Here is a 16,277-nt window from a genome sequence, read left to right as displayed (position 1 = left end):
TACGCTATGTTTAAAAATTATAAGAATATTTTATCGGCTAATTAATTTTTAGAGTACATATTTTAAATTATAAACAAACCAACGGAGTTCCTGTTTCACTTGCTTTGACATATACAATTCTAAGTATAAAATGCATATTCATATTTTCAAAAACGAAAGTTGAGACATGAATATAAAAAAGTCAGATACTTCAAATCCCGTATGATATTATTATACACAGTGACAAAACCAAACAAAAATTCACAATTGGATGTACTATATTTAATCACATATTCTATAGTTTAATTCGTATGGTATGAATTTAGTATATTACATGGAAACAGTGTTTTGGTAGTGATGACTTTAATATTTTTAACATAGATAATTAATTTATGCACACGGTTTTACATGAAATGATTACACTACATTATGGCAACTGCGAAAAATTAAATCGAGGATTATTTATGGTTAGAGAGATTTACGAATATATTGTTGGATATTCAATTAATTAGGGTTGTTATGTAAAGATGTTAAATGACAAAAAAATCAATGGCACAGACTTGTAATATTTAAGAAAAATTAAGGGTTAATTTTAATTTGTTTTTGAGTTTTAATAAGATAGATATTAGCTACCACAAAAATTTAGCCATGCACCTTGACCAAGCAAAGCAGCAACAGCCGCTGAACTATATACAACTTTATACAATTGTGATGCTCCTAAATATTTAACGTAATTTGGCGCCTAAAGCCTTAGCTTTTCCAGCTTTAGGTTACGGCCAGCAGCCGGCACTGATCATGTATACTGATTATGATTTGGTTAGTCTTGTTTTCTATTAAGTTTGTAGATCATAACTTACGTTAGGTTGTTAGACGCATTAATCATGATAAATAAGAAAGACCATACTTTAAAGGATTTAATAGACTGCCTTAATAGACAAAAAAAAACCCAAAAAATCTATAATATTATTTGAGAAATCAATTTATACTTGGTGTCCTCAAGTTCATTATCATGATTCTTAATTACAAAGATACTTTAATGAACTACAAATATTACATCTAATTACCATTATTAAAATTCATTTTCCTTTTTATTAATTAATTTCTGTTAATTAGAAATTAACTTTTTCAAACTAAAAATATAAGCAAAGGGAAACATTTTTAAAATTAAAAAACAAATTTAGAAATAATAATATAGAGGTTCTACTATATATATATATATATTGTTTTCTCTTATTCCTCTGAAATATTTTGTATTGATAAGAGGAACATGGAGAGTTGAAGTTCGCCCTAGCCTCTAGTTTTCTCGCTGACCCTCAGTTCGAGGCGCCGCACCATATGATGTCCCTTGACGCCGGCGGCGACAGCTTAGGTCGCCGGCGTCACCACCATTACTCTTCTTCCCCGGCTCCCCTTGTCCTCTGCTACCTCGTGTTGATATCTGCTTCGAATCCGGTGAGTCCTCCAGTGACGATTGGTTGCTCGAAATCAAGCGTGTGTTTGAACGCCGCTGTTTCGTTCGCCGCTCGCTCTCCTTTCCACCATAACCTCTCCCGCTGTGCCACATCTCGAGTTCAAACCTTCGCCACCGCCTCTGCTCGCCGTCGTCAATGGAGATCTCATCTGATCTCTCGACTGAGACGGAGACAGAACCATATGAAACCGCTGCTCTCTGTGATGCTATCTTTGTGGTTGTTTGTGCTCTGCTCGGCGGATCCGGTCTCCTTTCCAGCCATGGCTGTTAACTGCTTCTCGGGTGAAAGCCCCAGTGAAATTTACTCAGGAGCCTTTCGTCAACCTGTATGGGCGAGGTTTGCGTTTGTTCCTCCCTGGAGGTGCTTGCTTACTTCATCCAATGACCTCTCTGCTTCTGTGAAACCGTCGGTTACTACTGCTTGCTTTTCTTGTTCAAGGTCTTTCCAATGTACATAACTAAAATCTCACTGGCTTTTACCATCATCTTCGGCTCTTTGTCCGATGAACTCTTTCCCTAAACTCTCACCGCAAATCCTTGCAGCTGTACGCAAGAGCGAAAGCTTACTCTCCTTGAGCTTCATAGACTTCATTGACCAGAGGTTCGACTTTGGTTTTGGCAAATTCTTATGGCTCCAGCACGGTAATGTTGGAAGTGAAAGTATATGCATGGATTCAATGTTTGCCTCTTCGGAATCTATTGAGAAGATCATCCTTATGTCTGTTGATGTGAAGGTAAAAAGATCAGTGTTGACCAATTTGTATCATTCATATCTTCATTCCATTGTCTTAGGCTCACATCATCCTTGCTTCATGAGGTTGTGTTTTACATTGTTAATTTCTGTTCGACCGGCCTGTGTTTGTGGGATTCAACACTTAACTTGGTGACACAAGTTGAAACATCCATAAATGATGGTGCTGCTGCACATGCAGCCATTTTTATGGTAAGAGACTGAGATCCAACTAATCGATACAACGATGTGGAGGGGTGAAATCTACGGATCTACGAAGGAACGCCAAAAGCGAAGGCAGCTCTTTGGGTCTCTACCGACGCTGGTGTGCGAAAGCATGGGAAGCGAACGAGGTTAGATACCCTGGTAGTCCATGCCGTAAATGATGAGTGTTCGCCCTTGGTCTATTCTGATATGGGGCTCAGCTAACGCGTTAAACACTCCGCCTGGGTAGTACGGTCCCCTAGGAGGTAATGACCAGAAGTAGCTCTATTCGAGGTCCCATCGTTCTCCCTCCGCCTCCAAGGCAGTAAGCCATCTCCTGGAATCAAATACCCGTCCACTCCATCTTCTCTTGGGAAGCCCCAACAACAAAATAAGCAACTGACGAGGAATGCCTTCAAGCTTTGAGTGGACCGGGTAGCGTTAATCAGAGTGAATGAAAGGTCAAGGGAACAAGCAACATATTGAACAACGTTAGCGAAAGCCGACTCAGAAGCACATATGTTTCTCCTTGGTGCAATCTTTGGAATTATTCCAAATGTCTCCAGTGGTAAATCACCACCAAAGTCAAACTCCAACAAGATCAAGTAACACATCAATATTATCATTATGTTGGAATCTATCAAAGCTTGAAGATTGTTGTCTTTTAGCTTTTTCCACTCCAAGAAAGGCTAGTCAAACTTCCTCATGCCAGGGCCATGAGAGAACCTTTTCCACAGTGACAACTTCCATTAAAGTCTCCCTTCATGATATGGACCCCTGTCTTGGCTGCATTGCCAGTGATCATTGTCGATTTCCTTGCCGCTTGATACCTTATGTGATGGTTTCTTTGGGACCGGAAGGTACAACGATACTCACCCATGTGAGGATCGAGGCTGTGGAGCACCCAACATCACGTTATACAGTGACTATTCCCATTGAAGAATTTGAAGGATAGTGTACTCTCTCTAGAGATTTCATCGTACGTGGCACCTTTCATCACTTTTCCAACTTGTTATCAAGTTTATCTAAGCTTGTGTATCTATCTCTTTATTGCCTTGTATTGATTTTTTTCATTAGGATCGCACATCGAATTTTTGATGTTGCTTTTATTTAAATTATGAATGAAATATGTTTTACAAAAAAAAGAACATGGAGAAAAAGTTTTTCTGTCTCGAGAAAATAGAACCTTATTTTGAATACGAAAAAATTACCTAGCTAACTAAAACAAAACAACTACAAGGAAACAAATCACTGAAGCCGAGAACCGAGAACCGGTAAAAAGGTTGAGTTCTCAGAAAGTTAGAGAGAAGAGAGAGAGGAAATTAGATGCTTGTTAACAAACATATAATAGGAAAACAAAAGCACTTAGAGGAAAAGTGATGCAATGAGGTCCATACACGTCTGATTTAGCTGTAATGCTGGTACGTCCAAAGAAACACACCGTCCAACCACATCACTACTTAACAACTACGAAATTTCCATCTTATTTTCCCTTTTCACATTATTATATTCACTTAAAAACTTTATTTAAAAGAGAGAGAGAAAAAAAAAGTGAATTGCCAACTTATTCTTTTTTTTTTTTCCGCGTTGCAACTTATTCATATACTCTCGACAGCGACGGAGAGGAAACACCCAAAGAAACCGAGAAGCCAAAAATATCTAAGTCTCTTTTGCAATCATTCAAGTCAAGCAGTCGAATAAAATCACTTTGGGTTTCTCTTCTTCACTTTTTTTTTTCTTAGGGTTTTGCTAACAAAGTGTTTGATCGGAAGAATCTAATGTCGCTGTCGAACCAGATTCCCCCTTTCGCTTCGGTTTCCTCTTTGTGACCTGAATCGAATCGTCATCTCTTTTCCGAGTTTACTGAGAAATATATCAGATGAGAAGTTCTGGGTTACTTCTTCTCAACTTCCTCTTCTTCTTCTTCAGTCCGATTTTGACAGGTACAGAGTATATCTTCAATCCGATTTCAATTAAAAGATTGCGCTCATGCCTTTTTGTCTATATATTATGATTGTTAAGAAAAGTGTTGTTGATGGATTGTTAATCTGATTGTCTCTCAAAGCTAAAGGAGCATTCGTTGGAACGTATGGGATAAACTATGGAAGGATTGCTGATAACATCCCTTCCCCCGATAAAGTAGTCTTACTTCTAAAGCAAGCTAAAATCCGTAACGTGCGTATATACGATGCTGACCACACTGTCCTCCAAGCTTTCAGTGGCACTGGTCTAGACCTCGTGGTTGGACTCCCTAACGGTTTCTTGAAAGAGATGAGTTCTAACGCTGATCATGCACTCACTTGGGTCAAAGACAATGTCCAGTCTTTCTTACCAAACACTCGCATCCGTGGTATCGCCGTAGGGAACGAAGTCCTCGGCGGCGGCGATTCCGAGCTCTCTGGAGCCTTGCTAGGCGCTGCAAAGAACGTATACAATGCCTTGAAGAAAATGAATCTGGAGGGAACGGTGCAGATCACCACGGCTCATTCGCAGGCCGTGTTTGCTGATTCGTACCCGCCTTCCTCTTGTGTTTTCAAGGAGAATGTTGTCCAGTACATGAAGCCTCTGCTTGACTTCTTTGATCAGATTGGCTCTCCCTTTTGTTTGAACGCTTACCCTTTTCTTGCCTACACTTATAACCCCACTCAGATCGATATCAACTATGCGCTTTTCAAGCCGACCGAAGGGATCTACGACCCGAAAACGAATCTGCGTTATGATAACATGCTTGATGCTCAGATTGATGCCGCTTACATGGCGCTGGAAGATGCTGGGTTCAAGGAGATGGAGGTCATGATTACTGAGACAGGGTGGGCTTCTAAAGGTGATTCAGATGAACCGGCTGCGACCCCTGAGAACGCGAGGACCTATAACTATAACCTCAGGAAGAGGCTTGCGAAGAAGAAAGGGACACCTCTTAGACCCAAAACTGTGCTCAAAGCATACATCTTTGCTTTGTTCAATGAAAATTCTAAACCGGGGAAAAGTTCTGAGACCCACTTTGGACTTTTTAAGCCTGATGGAACCATATCATATGATATTGGATTCAACAGCCTAAAGTCAGATGCGCCCTCAAAGGTAATGAATACTCTGATTAAGTCTTATACTTCTGATTGGAGCCATCTTGACTAGTGTTTTTGTTGCAGGCAGCTTCGTGCTATGTGGCATCATTACTCATCTCTATCTCTGTTTTCCTCCTGATGATATAACTGCTGAAATGGTATGAGATTTGTCGATTGGGTTCTGTCATATCATTACTACTAGGAGGTTGAGAGGCTAACGAATTGCTAGGAGCACAAAATTTATTGGAAATTCTCGTACGTACATCGTAGCCAAGAGATATTATATATTATTATATCAATCTTATTATGTATACATAAATTTGGCTCTCTGCTTAGATTAAAAGGATTATGAATATTTTTGTTTCGTATAAGAGTATACTATCAAGAATAATAAAGTCTGATTTATCTTAGCCTAAATGCTACAAACATAACAAAATAATATTCATTTTTTAGTAAAGGAAAGAAAAGCAGAGATCCTAACGGTTTGGGGGATTCGTTCTGTTATTAGAACATTAGATAGAGTCTTCAGCCTAAACAGATGCGCAACATCATTTACTCTCTCCCTCCAAAAACTCACAAAACATACAAATCCTACAATTCTCAAAAGCTACAGCAACATCAATTTAAAAAGAAAAAAAAAATGAGTTCGTCCTCTGATTCTATCCTTCCTGGACCACCTAGCCGAAGCAACTTATCAGCTGCCGACCTCAGCACCTCCGGCCTGCTGGCGTTTGCTTCTGGTCCTTGTGTCTCTCTTGTCGACTCACAGTCTCTGCAGCTCATTTCTACCGTCTCTCTCCCTTCCCCTCCTATGCCATCTGCAAATCCTACAGTTACCTCTCTTCGTTGGGCTCCTCTTCCACTCCGGCGTGATCCCTTCTCCTCTCATCTCCTCATCGCTGTGGGTGATCACCTCGGCCGCATCGCTCTTGTCGACTTTCTCGTCCCTTCTGTCCGCCTATGGCTTGAACAAGACTCTGACAACGCCGGCGGCGTGCAGGATCTCTGTTGGGTATTGGCTCTGCCTGAATCCTACATCATTGCTGCCATTTCCGGTTCATATTCTCTCACACTTTACACGGATTCTGGACACGTGTTCTGGAGATATGACGCATCTCCTGAGTTCATATCCTGCGTTCGTTGCGACCCCTTCGACTCCAGCCATTTCTGCGTTCTTGGTCTCAAAGGGTTTCTTCTTTCCGTTAAACTTGTTGGAATCACTGAGAACGATGTCACGTCCAAAGAGTTTCACATCCAAACGGATAGCACCGATCTACAGAAGCTAGAACGTGAAGTCCTTGTTACTAGTACCAGCAGCAGTCACTCTTCAACAGCCCTTTTCCCTTTTTATTCTGCAAAATTCTCTTTCTCGCCACACTGGAAACACATCATCTTCCTCACCTTTCCTAGAGAGCTTGTCGTGTTTGACTTACAATACGAAGCTACCCTCTACGTACTTGCTTTGCCTCGTGAGTACGCCAAGTTTGTAGATGTTTTGCCTGACCCAAGCCAAGAGTTTTTGTACTGCCTTCACTTTGATGGCAGGCTCAGCATTTGGCGACGACAAGAGTGAGACCCAACTCTCATCTCTCTGTTTGGTCTTTTCTCAATCTAGTCTATTTTTTTATTTTATTTCTCGCTTTTGCAGAGGGGAACAGGTCCATGTTTTGTGTGGAATCGAAGAGTTGATCCCGGTGATTGGTAATTCTGTACCATTACCTTCTCTTCTGTCTCTTCTAATCTCCCAGTTCGACTCAACCCTCCAAAACATCAGGAAGGTCCATTCAGATCCTGTTCTGGATGGTTCAAAGGTCGATGATTCTTTTTATTTCAGTGATGGTGATGCTTTTCTTGGGTTCAAGACACATTTTATATCTATATCTGATGATGGCAAAATATGGAGTTGGATTCTAAGTGTCAAAAGAGATACAGATTCTAACCTTCAGAGTAATGACAAGCGACTAAATAGCTCAACTGATACATTTTTTGAGGTATATGGCTAAATCAGAAAACATCTCTACTTTTTATATTTAGCTTTTTTTTTTCTAATTTACAGAAAACTCTTTGATGCAGATCTCTTTAGTTGGACAACTGCAGCTCCTCTCGTCAACAGTGACTATTCTTGCTGTACCAACCCCTTCAATGACAGCAACATTGGCTCGTTAGTTGCATCTGAATTTTTGTATAATGTTAGATAAAATTGAAAATCATCAAAAAGTTGATGGATTGTAATGTAATGGTTATGAAGGTGGAGGGAACTCTCCTGCTGTAGTAGTACCTCTCGTAGCTTTGGGAACTGAAGCTGGCACAATTGATGTTGTTGACGTGTCTGCAAACGCAGTAGCAGCAAGTTTCTCTGCACACACCAGCCGTATCAGGGGTTTAAATTGGCTAGGAAATTCGAGACTCGTTTCATTCTCTTGTAGTCGGGTAAAAGAAAATAATTTTTTCATTTTGCTTTAATAAGAAAATATTTACTCCATAAGGTAACACTAAGTTCTTTGTTCGATTTTTTGAACAACGATAATGCTTGTTGTTGCGGTGGCAGGTGAGTACACGAACAGGTGGATTTATTAATAGGCTTGCCATCACATGTCTTAGGAGTGGCGTTAGTAAAGGCTTTCGAGTTTTGCAAAAACCAGAGCGAGCTCCCATAAGAGCTCTAAAGGCTTCATCTTCTGGGAGGTTTGGTCTTTTTTTTTTTATCTTTTTTCTTTAAGAAACGAAATAGAGCTCGCCGAATTTTGAACAAAAAAAAAACTCGCCTAATAAAACAAAGGGAAATTGGACTAGATAACTACAAAAGAAAGCATAATTTAACATCTAACCAAAAAAAAGTGTTTAAGCTATTTCTATAATATATACTATACTACCCCTGTATTCCGGTTAATGAAAGCATAAAATATCTTCTTCTTCGTTTACCAACTACCACAATTTTCTTCTATTCTTTCCACTTTAATATTAGTCATTTTTACAAATCATTTAATTTGCACTTTTGAAATCTTCTGAAATCTATGGACTATGATGACATTACGGTTGAGGCACTTCAATTCTCTTGTTCACATCATCGATATCTCTCAGATCAGTTGAAATAATATATACTATTTCGTTAGCTACTATTCTGTTTAAATAATATTCCATATTATTTACTATTTTCATATTTTGATATTTGGATTATGGTTTACATTGTCCTTTAGGATTTAGTGATTAATGTTTTAGGTTACGTTTATGATAGATTTGGGTTGGCATTGAAGTATTACTTCATTCCCTACTATTTGTTAATTTTAGACATATATAATATAATGAGTTCAAAAGACATATATAGTATAATATATCTAAACCATTTTATAATTGCATTAATATGAACTATTACCATTCAACATATGTTCTGTTCTATTTATATTTTAATTTGTATATTCTCATAAGGTGAAAGAATTATGTTTATATATTTATAGTTTTGTCTTTTTATGTTATTTACTATCTATAAAATACATATGAACATTTAAAATATTTGTAGATGTCGAACATATAAACACATTATACTTTCTAATATAATATGTTATTTGATAATTTCATTATGTACTATTCTATTTAGTTTATTCTATACCATTCATTCATTCAGTCTATTCTGTTATATTCATTTTTGTTGTTGATGTGGTAATCAATACCACCGTACATTTTGTGTTTTCTCCTTTTGTTTAACTGGGAACCGGCTTAAAACAAGGATAGAACCGGAAAAATGGAACAAATGCTACGAGATCATATTATGTCAACATCAATGTTACTTACCTAATTTATAGTTGAAAAAGCTATTACACAAATAAGCCCTAAAACAAACCACCCCTAGGTTTTTAAATACCCTAAAATAAACGTTTATTCTTACTAGGTATCTTCTTATTTTGTTCCGTGGTGATCCTGTAGAAGTGTGGGCAATGACTAAAAGTCCACTGATGGTAAGTTAGTTTCTTATATGTTAAAAAATATTTATGATGAAATAGATTTCTAATTACACTACTTTGACTTGTACTTTGATGTAGGTTAGATCACTAACTCTTCCATTCACCGTTTTGGAATGGACGCTCCCAACTATTCCAAATTCAGCTGAAAAGAGCCTCTCAAAACAGCCTTCGATCTCTTCTAACCAAGAAACAAATGCCGCATCAACTGTCACTGGAACTCCAAAAGCATCAGATTTTAGTGAGCTAGTTTTCTATAATAATTTTTTTTTTTCATATTTACATTGAAACTTATTATAAAAAGAATGGATTTTCCAACAGAAGCTGGCACTGCTGATGGACAACTCCAAGATGATACTTCTGAAAGTTTTGCATTCGCACTAGTAAACGGTGCACTTGGCGTTTTTGAAGTTTGTGGACGAAGGATTCGAGATTTCAGGTTGCTTTTGGGAAAATATTCTCAAGAGTTTTCCTTCATCGTGCTCTGACATGTGTATATTCATCTCTTTTTTTCTTTCTTTTAGACCGAAATGGGCAGAAGCTTCTAATTTCAATACTTTCGATGGGTTAATTACTGCTATGGCATATCGCGTGCCTCATGTTGTATGTATTCTTTCCTCTTCATGTTATCTCTAATGAACTTTAAGAAACATTTTAGACAATCATTTAACAGGTCACAGGTGACAAGTTAGGAAACATACGGTGGTGGAATGTAACATCTGGTAATTCTTCGTCGTTTAACACATGCAAAGAAGGAATAAAGAAGATCAAATTTTCACCCATCTATCCTGACAGTATTAGCAGAGGACGGATCTTTGTGGTATTTTTTGACAACACCATCTCCTTCTACGATATTGTAAGAAACCTCTTTGACATTGTTATAGGAAGATACTGTTTTTTTCCTTGATAAACTTGTAATGTTCATAAACATCCTTACAATTCTTCTGTAGGGAGTGATACTCTTATAATTTATTGTAGGATACGCCGGATCCATTAGCCATTTCCGTTATACGGCCTCAAATACCTGGCACCCTTATACTTGAACTTGATTGGTTGGCCCTGGGAACTAGCCGAGTTGACTCCCTTGTATTGTGTGTTGTTGGAACTGATAGTAGCTTCCGCCTGGTCGAGGTCCGTGTGTAAGTGATTCATGTAACATCTTACAAATGATATTTGAGTGAGATAAGACAAATCTTATGCATAGTCATTGATGTTCCTTAACTGATCTCCTGTTCCTGTAGAAATGAAAAAACGACAGCCCAAATATCCCACTCAAAACCTCCCAAGGAAAAATATCGTCCAGTGCCTTTATGCACTCCTATGCTACTTCCTGTATCGCATGCCTTGGTAAAGTGTATTAATATTTTGATTTCAAGCGGATCATAAATACTTTTATCTTATAGTGTATGCATTTGTAGGCATTGCGGATGATCTTGCAACTAGGTGTAAATCCATCTTGGTTCAACACATCTAGTCAATGTATTGGAAAACGATCACATTCTATTCCAGAAAGAACTTCGTCTTCTAAAGATCTTAGGAGTTCCATGATTGATTTCCCACCAATCGGTGACCCTGCCGTGATAGAAATCTTGCTTAAAGTACTAGAACCATATCGTTTGGAAGGTTAAATTCATCTTATTTCCTTTTCCATCATATCTTGCATGATTTTTTTACATTTTATTTCTGTAAGAAAATATTTGAAATGCTGATGGCTACAGGCTGCCTACTAGATGATGAGAAAGTAAGATTGTACTCCAGTCTAGTAAATAAAGGTTATGCTGCAAGATTTGCATTCACAGCTGCCATTTTTGGAGAAACTTCCGAGGCATTTTTCTGGTTAAAACTGCCTTGTGCTATGAACTATGAAGTCAACAATATTACAAGCAAGGTTTCCACGAAGCATTTTGAAGAGGCAACTATGCTAAATAAAACTACATCAAAGGGATCATCAGCTTCAGGATTCGAGAAAATTGGTTCTCTGGTTAGTCATCATCTAGTGGCATAATAAACTATAAATAAATACAGTTTGCTAATGTTTTTGGGGTTGGTGAACAGGGTGAAGGTCAGCTAAAATTAATGGCTTTTGAACAAAACGAATTATGGTTATGCGCTAATGAACGAATCCCGTGGCACGAGAATCTGGGAGGGGAAGAGGCCATTCAAAACCGTGTACACGAGTTAGTTATCTTCAACCGTTCGGAACTAAAAAGTTATTTAAAAAATCGATTATTTGAGCCTAACATACTTTCTTTGATGATCAGACTTGTATCAGTTGGGAACTTGGAAGGTGCAGTCAGTTTGTTACTCTCCACTTCTCCAGATAGCTCTTATTTCTATCCCAATGCACTGCGTGCTGTTGCTTTATCTACTAGCGTGTCCAAATCCCTCGTTGAGCTAGCGGTGAAGGTATTAAGACTGTTTTTTTTTTTCTAATTGTGTTTCTTTTTTTTTTTTGTGAATCATATAACATGCATTATTTTTTTCTTGACATGGTTTCCGAATAAAGGTAGTTGCAGCCAACATGGTAAGACCAGACAGATCACTTTCTGGAACTCATCTTCTCTGCTCAGTTGGAAGATACCAAGAAGCATGCTCCCAGGTTAGGTCTTGTTTTCAATGTTAACAGGTTTTTGATCCCAAGTTTAGCTATATGTTTTCCTCAATGCAGTTACAAGACGCTGGTTGCTGGACGGATTCTGCTACATTGGCAGCTACGCATTTAAATGGATCTGACTATGCAAGGTGTCCCCTCATTTATTTCTTATATATATATATATATATATCGATTAAATTTAAGAATCAGAAAAACATGATATGATCTAGAACTTTCTTTATCAAAATGAAAGGAGAAAAAAACGTCACAACTCACAAGAACAAATTTCCCAAAGAGAACTATCTGAATGCCCGCTCAAACTATATCTATACATATATAATGTACTAAGGAAATTAACTAATTGATGTTTTTACTTATTTTAATTAGAGTATTGCAGAGGTGGGCAACACACGTCATGCAAACTGAACATGACCTTTGGAGGTATGTAATGCTAACTCATTTTGATAACATGCACACCCTATGAAATAGGTTTCAGGTAAACTTAACCTGGATTTCGAAAGTGTAGGGGTGTGATGCTATATATAGCGATAGGAGCATTTGAACAAGCGCTAGCAGCATTTCGCAAAGCTGAGCAGCCTGAGACAGCGGCTATTCTCATTTTAGCCTGCCAGGAAACTCTAGCAAACAGTTGGAGCATTGATGATGACAATGAAGACGTGATAGCAGTTACTAAATGCTATGAGCTGTATCAGGAGAAGCTGGTGCATATATGCATGGATTCACCACCTTTTCTTCACTAAGGTTGTATGTATATTATTATGTAAGAATCAGACCTTCAACGTCCCAATTTTTATTATAGTGTCATTCATCCTCAAGTATAGACAAGACTATAACATGCAAAGTTCGCAGTTGAGATATTTATAGTTTACAGTTCAAACCATTGTAGATGGTTTATTAACAACAATATGTTAAGTATGAGGATAATATCTCTGACAAGTATAGCTACTTAGCTGATTAGCTCATACGCTAAAGTACATTGCTTTATCTTCGATAACTCGAAAATGGATCAGTACATTTCTATTTATATATCCTAAAGGACAACGTCCTTTCCCTCTTCTCCTCTTGACTTATTCAAGCTTGAGGGTAAGCTGAATTTTGTTGGAAGAGTATTGGATGAATATTACAATTCCCACTATTGTTGTAAGCGATAAATCCGTTTACCTTCATAATCGGTTTATACTTTCAAATCATTCGTATTATTCATATTCAAAGAGTGTTTTTACAAAGTATCAGATATCTTAAATCTACTCACCACTAGTTTTTCTTTCTTTCTGATGTGAGTTATGATCAGTGACTACCGATTTAGAATTGTTACGTTTCTTTGGCGCAGAAGCACGTAGGATGTTCAATGTGATTCATACTTGGTAATAATGGTTTTTTAATATATCATCTTTACATAGAAGTTGTATTCATTTTCTCCTTGGTTCTTTCTTTTAATCATAAGAGTTTACATATGTGAATAGCCTCTTTTATATACGTACACTCAAATCTTGGAGGCATCAGCAGTGACCCGACGGTTGAGGGCAACGGCAGCCTTGGAACCGTTTGGACGGCCAAGATGCTTGCTGATGAAATCTCCAGCAGCTATAAGCTTTCCCAAATCAACATTGGTCTGGACGCCTAAACCGTTCAACATGTAAACCACATCTTCTGTAGCTACGTTTCCTGAAGCTCCTTTTGCATATGGGCAGCCGCCTAATCCAGCGACTGAAGAGTCTACTATGTTTATTCCCATCTGTTTATTTTTTTTTTTATATATATCACAAACACATGTCAGTCTCAAACCCATAAAAAGAAAATGAAATCTTATTCTCAATTTGCTTGACTTACTTGGAGAGACACCAATATGTTTGCAAGAGCTTGCCCATAGGTATCGTGGAAATGAACAGCCAGCTTTTCTGGTGGCACAACTGCCATCACAGCTTCAAGCATCGGAACCACAGTACCTGATTCATATATGACAACAGAAGCTGTAAGACAACGATTCAAAACAGAGAAAAAAATAATTAATTAAAGGGAAATCGAGGAGGTTACCGGGAGTGCCGATTCCTATTGTATCACCAAGAGAAATCTCAAAGCAGCCCATGTCATAAAGCTCTTTTACAACATGCGCCACTTTTGAGGGTGGAACCGCCCCCTCTACTGGACACCCGACAACGCACGATACATACCTTCAAACATTGGGCAAAATAAAGTAGGAAAAACTTGATAATATAATAATATAATATTAAAAGGAGCAGAAGAAACGTACCCACGGACAGGAATGGAATGCTCCTTTGCAGCAGTGACAACAGCACGATATCTCAAGAGACTCTCTTCAATGGTACAGTTGATATTTGACAAGGAGAATGACTCAGAAGCCGATGCAAAGATTGCAACTTCCTTAGCACCTGCAGATACAGCCGCTTCAAAGCCCTAAACAAAGAAACAAAGCACATTCTATGTTGCCATGTTGGTGTTCGAAGAAAATAAGAAACAAGAATTCTTTTGAAGAGGAAAAATAAAATGGTACACACTTTTAGATTCGGAGTCAGAACCGGCAATCGAGCCCCATCTAGAGAATTTACTCTATCCATTACATCCTTTGCATCTGCAAGCTACAAGTCGAAACAGTAACAAATTTATGAAACTTACTTTGACGTTAGCAGAAATAAAATTGTTTCTAACATCTACTAACTTGTTTTGCCAAACAAACAGAAGCAATTTAAAAAAATTTACTTTGCACCAAGAAGAACTATATAAGATTTAAACATTAGCATATTACCTGAGGAACCCATTTAGGTGATACAAAGCTTGTAGCCTCGACAACGGGCAATCCAGCAGAAACTAATCTCTGAATAAGTTCCACCTTTACAGACGTGGGTACAATATTTTTCTCGTTCTGCAGACCATCCCTTGGACCAACTTCAACAATCTTCACAAACTTCGGTACCCCTCTAACGAGCTGAAAATATTACAAGATACAGGAATCATTTAACAAGGAAAAAAATAATAATCTTATGAGATGCCATTTTTATAGCATAAAGAAAATTTTACTTTGTTAATTGAATGTGAGATGCCATTCTCCTGAAAACTTTTGGAGGAGTTCCTTGCTGAGAAAGAAGTACTCCGAAGCAGAATTTCTCCTTCAGACACTTTCCGAGTATGCCTTTTCCACGGAAACGACTCTTTACCAAAGCTCTCATCATCATCACTGTGAATGGAAGGAAGAAGATGCCTGAGACCAGACTCAAAACAAAAATGAAAGTAAAGGAAAAAAAGAAAGAGGTAAACTCACTTGCAAGAGTTAGAGGTGGTGCAATCTCTTCCCTGGATCCAACGGTGTCCCATGCCGCCGCCAAGGACATCATCCCTGGGGCGACAAGCACCGGATGAAAACCTCTGGATCCTGTCAATGGTGTTCATACTTGGCAACTTGTCAAAAGCTAGTGGCTCCTCCAAACTCGACATGATGGTGGTGACTGGAATATAAGCATTATGAGTGTTTTTTGTTAAAGTCTTGCAGCACCATAAACAATGGGCTCTTCTTACCCCATTCATTCCACTGCATTTTCAGCATTAGATTTTTGGGGTTTTTTTTTCTTTTTCTGGAGAAAAATGCTCAGGTCCTTTGCTCAAAATATGTTCCAATAAAATAACAACAATTTTTTTAACTCTTTATACACATTGGTGATCGATGAAAAATTCTCTCTACTTGGCCGAAATTCATAAATTCAAGAAGAAATACAAGACAATTTTAACAACCTAACAATGATTAATCTTCGTGATTCAATTATAATCGGGAGGAGAGAGATTTACCGGAGAAAAGAGTGATTGATTCCTCCCAAAGGATTCGATTTGACGTGAAGAAGATGAACGTAGAAATGAAATTAAGGGAGAAGGACGCGGCAACTTTATCTCCTCTAATTCTGGTTGGGAAGGTCCCTCTACCTTAACATTAATTTTAGACCTCAATAAATAAACTGCTTTTTTTTTCCTTTCTTTCTTTCTTTCTTTCTTTCTTTCCCACTCTTCTTTACTGATTGGTCTACAAATTTTAAATAGAGTTTGTCTAGTTTTTCATTTTTATAAATGATATGGTGGAGGCTTGTTTGCAACTGTTTTAGAGAGAGAGAGAGAGAGAGTTTAGAAAGAGGAAATCGTGTGTGAGGGAAGCCCCGACGTCCGGCGGCGCGTCTTGGCGCGTGCCGGCGCCGGTGGCTTTCTTCTTTGTCAGTTCATGCTTGGTTGTGTACTGTGTGCTTCGATCTGTCGCACCCTC

At 38.2% G+C, this 16,277-nt stretch overlaps 3 protein-coding genes across 8 annotated transcripts; 2 read left to right on the top strand and 1 right to left on the bottom strand.

Annotated features, from left to right (window-relative positions):
* The first annotated feature begins 3,975 nt into the window (after window positions 1-3,975).
* Window positions 3,976-5,856, top strand: LOC108844046 (glucan endo-1,3-beta-glucosidase 11). 3 transcript variants are annotated; one of them, XM_057006577.1, is made up of 3 exons: window positions 3,976-4,327; window positions 4,450-5,462; window positions 5,535-5,856. In XM_057006577.1, exons 1-3 carry the CDS (start codon window positions 4,264-4,266, stop codon window positions 5,583-5,585), a joined length of 1,128 nt encoding a protein of 375 aa, XP_056862557.1. In that variant the 5' UTR covers window positions 3,976-4,263; the 3' UTR covers window positions 5,586-5,856. The 3 variants fall into 3 exon arrangements, with proteins under 3 accessions (XP_056862557.1, XP_018472744.1, XP_018472743.1); XM_018617242.2 differs by having other exon boundaries at window positions 3,977-4,327; window positions 4,456-5,462; window positions 5,531-5,856; XM_018617241.2 differs by having other exon boundaries at window positions 3,979-4,327; window positions 5,531-5,856.
* Window positions 5,857-5,984: 128 nt separating this feature from the next.
* On the top strand, window positions 5,985-12,879 carry LOC108844047 (uncharacterized). 3 transcript variants are annotated; one of them, XR_008943859.1, is made up of 20 exons: window positions 5,985-7,015; window positions 7,095-7,437; window positions 7,520-7,607; window positions 7,695-7,876; window positions 7,995-8,131; window positions 9,333-9,399; window positions 9,484-9,643; window positions 9,724-9,841; window positions 9,927-10,005; window positions 10,076-10,258; window positions 10,381-10,541; window positions 10,644-10,749; window positions 10,821-11,025; window positions 11,121-11,383; window positions 11,458-11,579; window positions 11,664-11,808; window positions 11,909-12,001; window positions 12,049-12,144; window positions 12,383-12,436; window positions 12,522-12,606. XR_008943859.1 is itself a non-coding variant. In XM_057006576.1 (20 exons), the coding sequence occupies exons 1-20, from the start codon at window positions 5,985-5,987 to the stop codon at window positions 12,754-12,756; spliced, it is 3,810 nt and encodes a 1,269-aa protein (XP_056862556.1). In that variant the 3' UTR covers window positions 12,757-12,879. The 3 variants fall into 3 exon arrangements, 2 of the variants coding, with proteins under 2 accessions (XP_056862556.1, XP_056862555.1); XM_057006576.1 differs by having other exon boundaries at window positions 10,076-10,222; window positions 12,071-12,144; window positions 12,522-12,879; XM_057006575.1 differs by having other exon boundaries at window positions 12,071-12,144; window positions 12,522-12,879.
* A 479-nt stretch (window positions 12,880-13,358) lies between these two features.
* On the bottom strand, window positions 13,359-15,956 carry LOC108845940 (hydroxymethylglutaryl-CoA lyase, mitochondrial). 2 transcript variants are annotated; one of them, XM_018619143.2, is made up of 9 exons: window positions 15,815-15,956; window positions 15,294-15,477; window positions 15,053-15,209; window positions 14,781-14,960; window positions 14,533-14,613; window positions 14,268-14,431; window positions 14,051-14,187; window positions 13,847-13,962; window positions 13,359-13,751 (listed from the first exon to the last, which is right to left on the bottom strand). In XM_018619143.2, exons 2-9 carry the CDS (start codon window positions 15,464-15,466, stop codon window positions 13,500-13,502), a joined length of 1,260 nt encoding a protein of 419 aa, XP_018474645.1. In that variant the 5' UTR covers window positions 15,467-15,477; window positions 15,815-15,956; the 3' UTR covers window positions 13,359-13,499. The 2 variants fall into 2 exon arrangements, with proteins under 2 accessions (XP_018474645.1, XP_018474644.1); XM_018619142.2 differs by lacking the exon at window positions 15,815-15,956 and adding an exon at window positions 15,548-15,581.
* Window positions 15,957-16,277: the final 321 nt, after the last annotated feature.

Source organism: Raphanus sativus, chromosome 3 (genome assembly GCF_000801105.2).
Source record: "Raphanus sativus cultivar WK10039 chromosome 3, ASM80110v3, whole genome shotgun sequence".
Classification (NCBI taxonomy): domain Eukaryota; kingdom Viridiplantae; phylum Streptophyta; class Magnoliopsida; order Brassicales; family Brassicaceae; genus Raphanus; species Raphanus sativus.
Note: the sequence above shows the minus strand (reverse complement) of the source record. Positions and strands in the feature narration are given on the sequence as shown.

What these genes read in the sequence shown, in the direction of transcription:
- LOC108844046 (XM_018617241.2), top strand. Translation starts at nt 4,264, where the DNA reads ATGAGAAGTTCTGGGTTACTTCTTCTCAACTTCCTCTTCTTCTTCTTC. An exon ending in CTTCAGTCCGATTTTGACAG is followed by an intron (nt 4,328 to 4,449) that starts GTACAGAGTATA and finishes TGTCTCTCAAAG; the next exon opens with CTAAAGGAGCATTCGTTGGA. An exon ending in AGTCAGATGCGCCCTCAAAG is followed by an intron (nt 5,463 to 5,530) that starts GTAATGAATACT and finishes TTTTTGTTGCAG; the next exon opens with GCAGCTTCGTGCTATGTGGC.
- LOC108844047 (XM_057006575.1), top strand. Translation starts at nt 5,985, where the DNA reads ATGCGCAACATCATTTACTCTCTCCCTCCAAAAACTCACAAAACATAC. An exon ending in CAACTGATACATTTTTTGAG is followed by an intron (nt 7,438 to 7,519) that starts GTATATGGCTAA and finishes TCTTTGATGCAG; the next exon opens with ATCTCTTTAGTTGGACAACT. An exon ending in TCGAGAAAATTGGTTCTCTG is followed by an intron (nt 11,384 to 11,457) that starts GTTAGTCATCAT and finishes GTTGGTGAACAG; the next exon opens with GGTGAAGGTCAGCTAAAATT.
- LOC108845940 (XM_018619142.2), bottom strand. Translation starts at nt 15,575, where the DNA reads ATGCTGAAAATGCAGTGGAATGAATGGG. An exon ending in TCTCACATTCAATTAACAAA is followed by an intron (nt 14,961 to 15,052) that starts GTAAAATTTTCT and finishes TAATATTTTCAG; the next exon opens with CTCGTTAGAGGGGTACCGAA. An exon ending in AATAGGAATCGGCACTCCCG is followed by an intron (nt 13,963 to 14,050) that starts GTAACCTCCTCG and finishes TATATGAATCAG; the next exon opens with GTACTGTGGTTCCGATGCTT.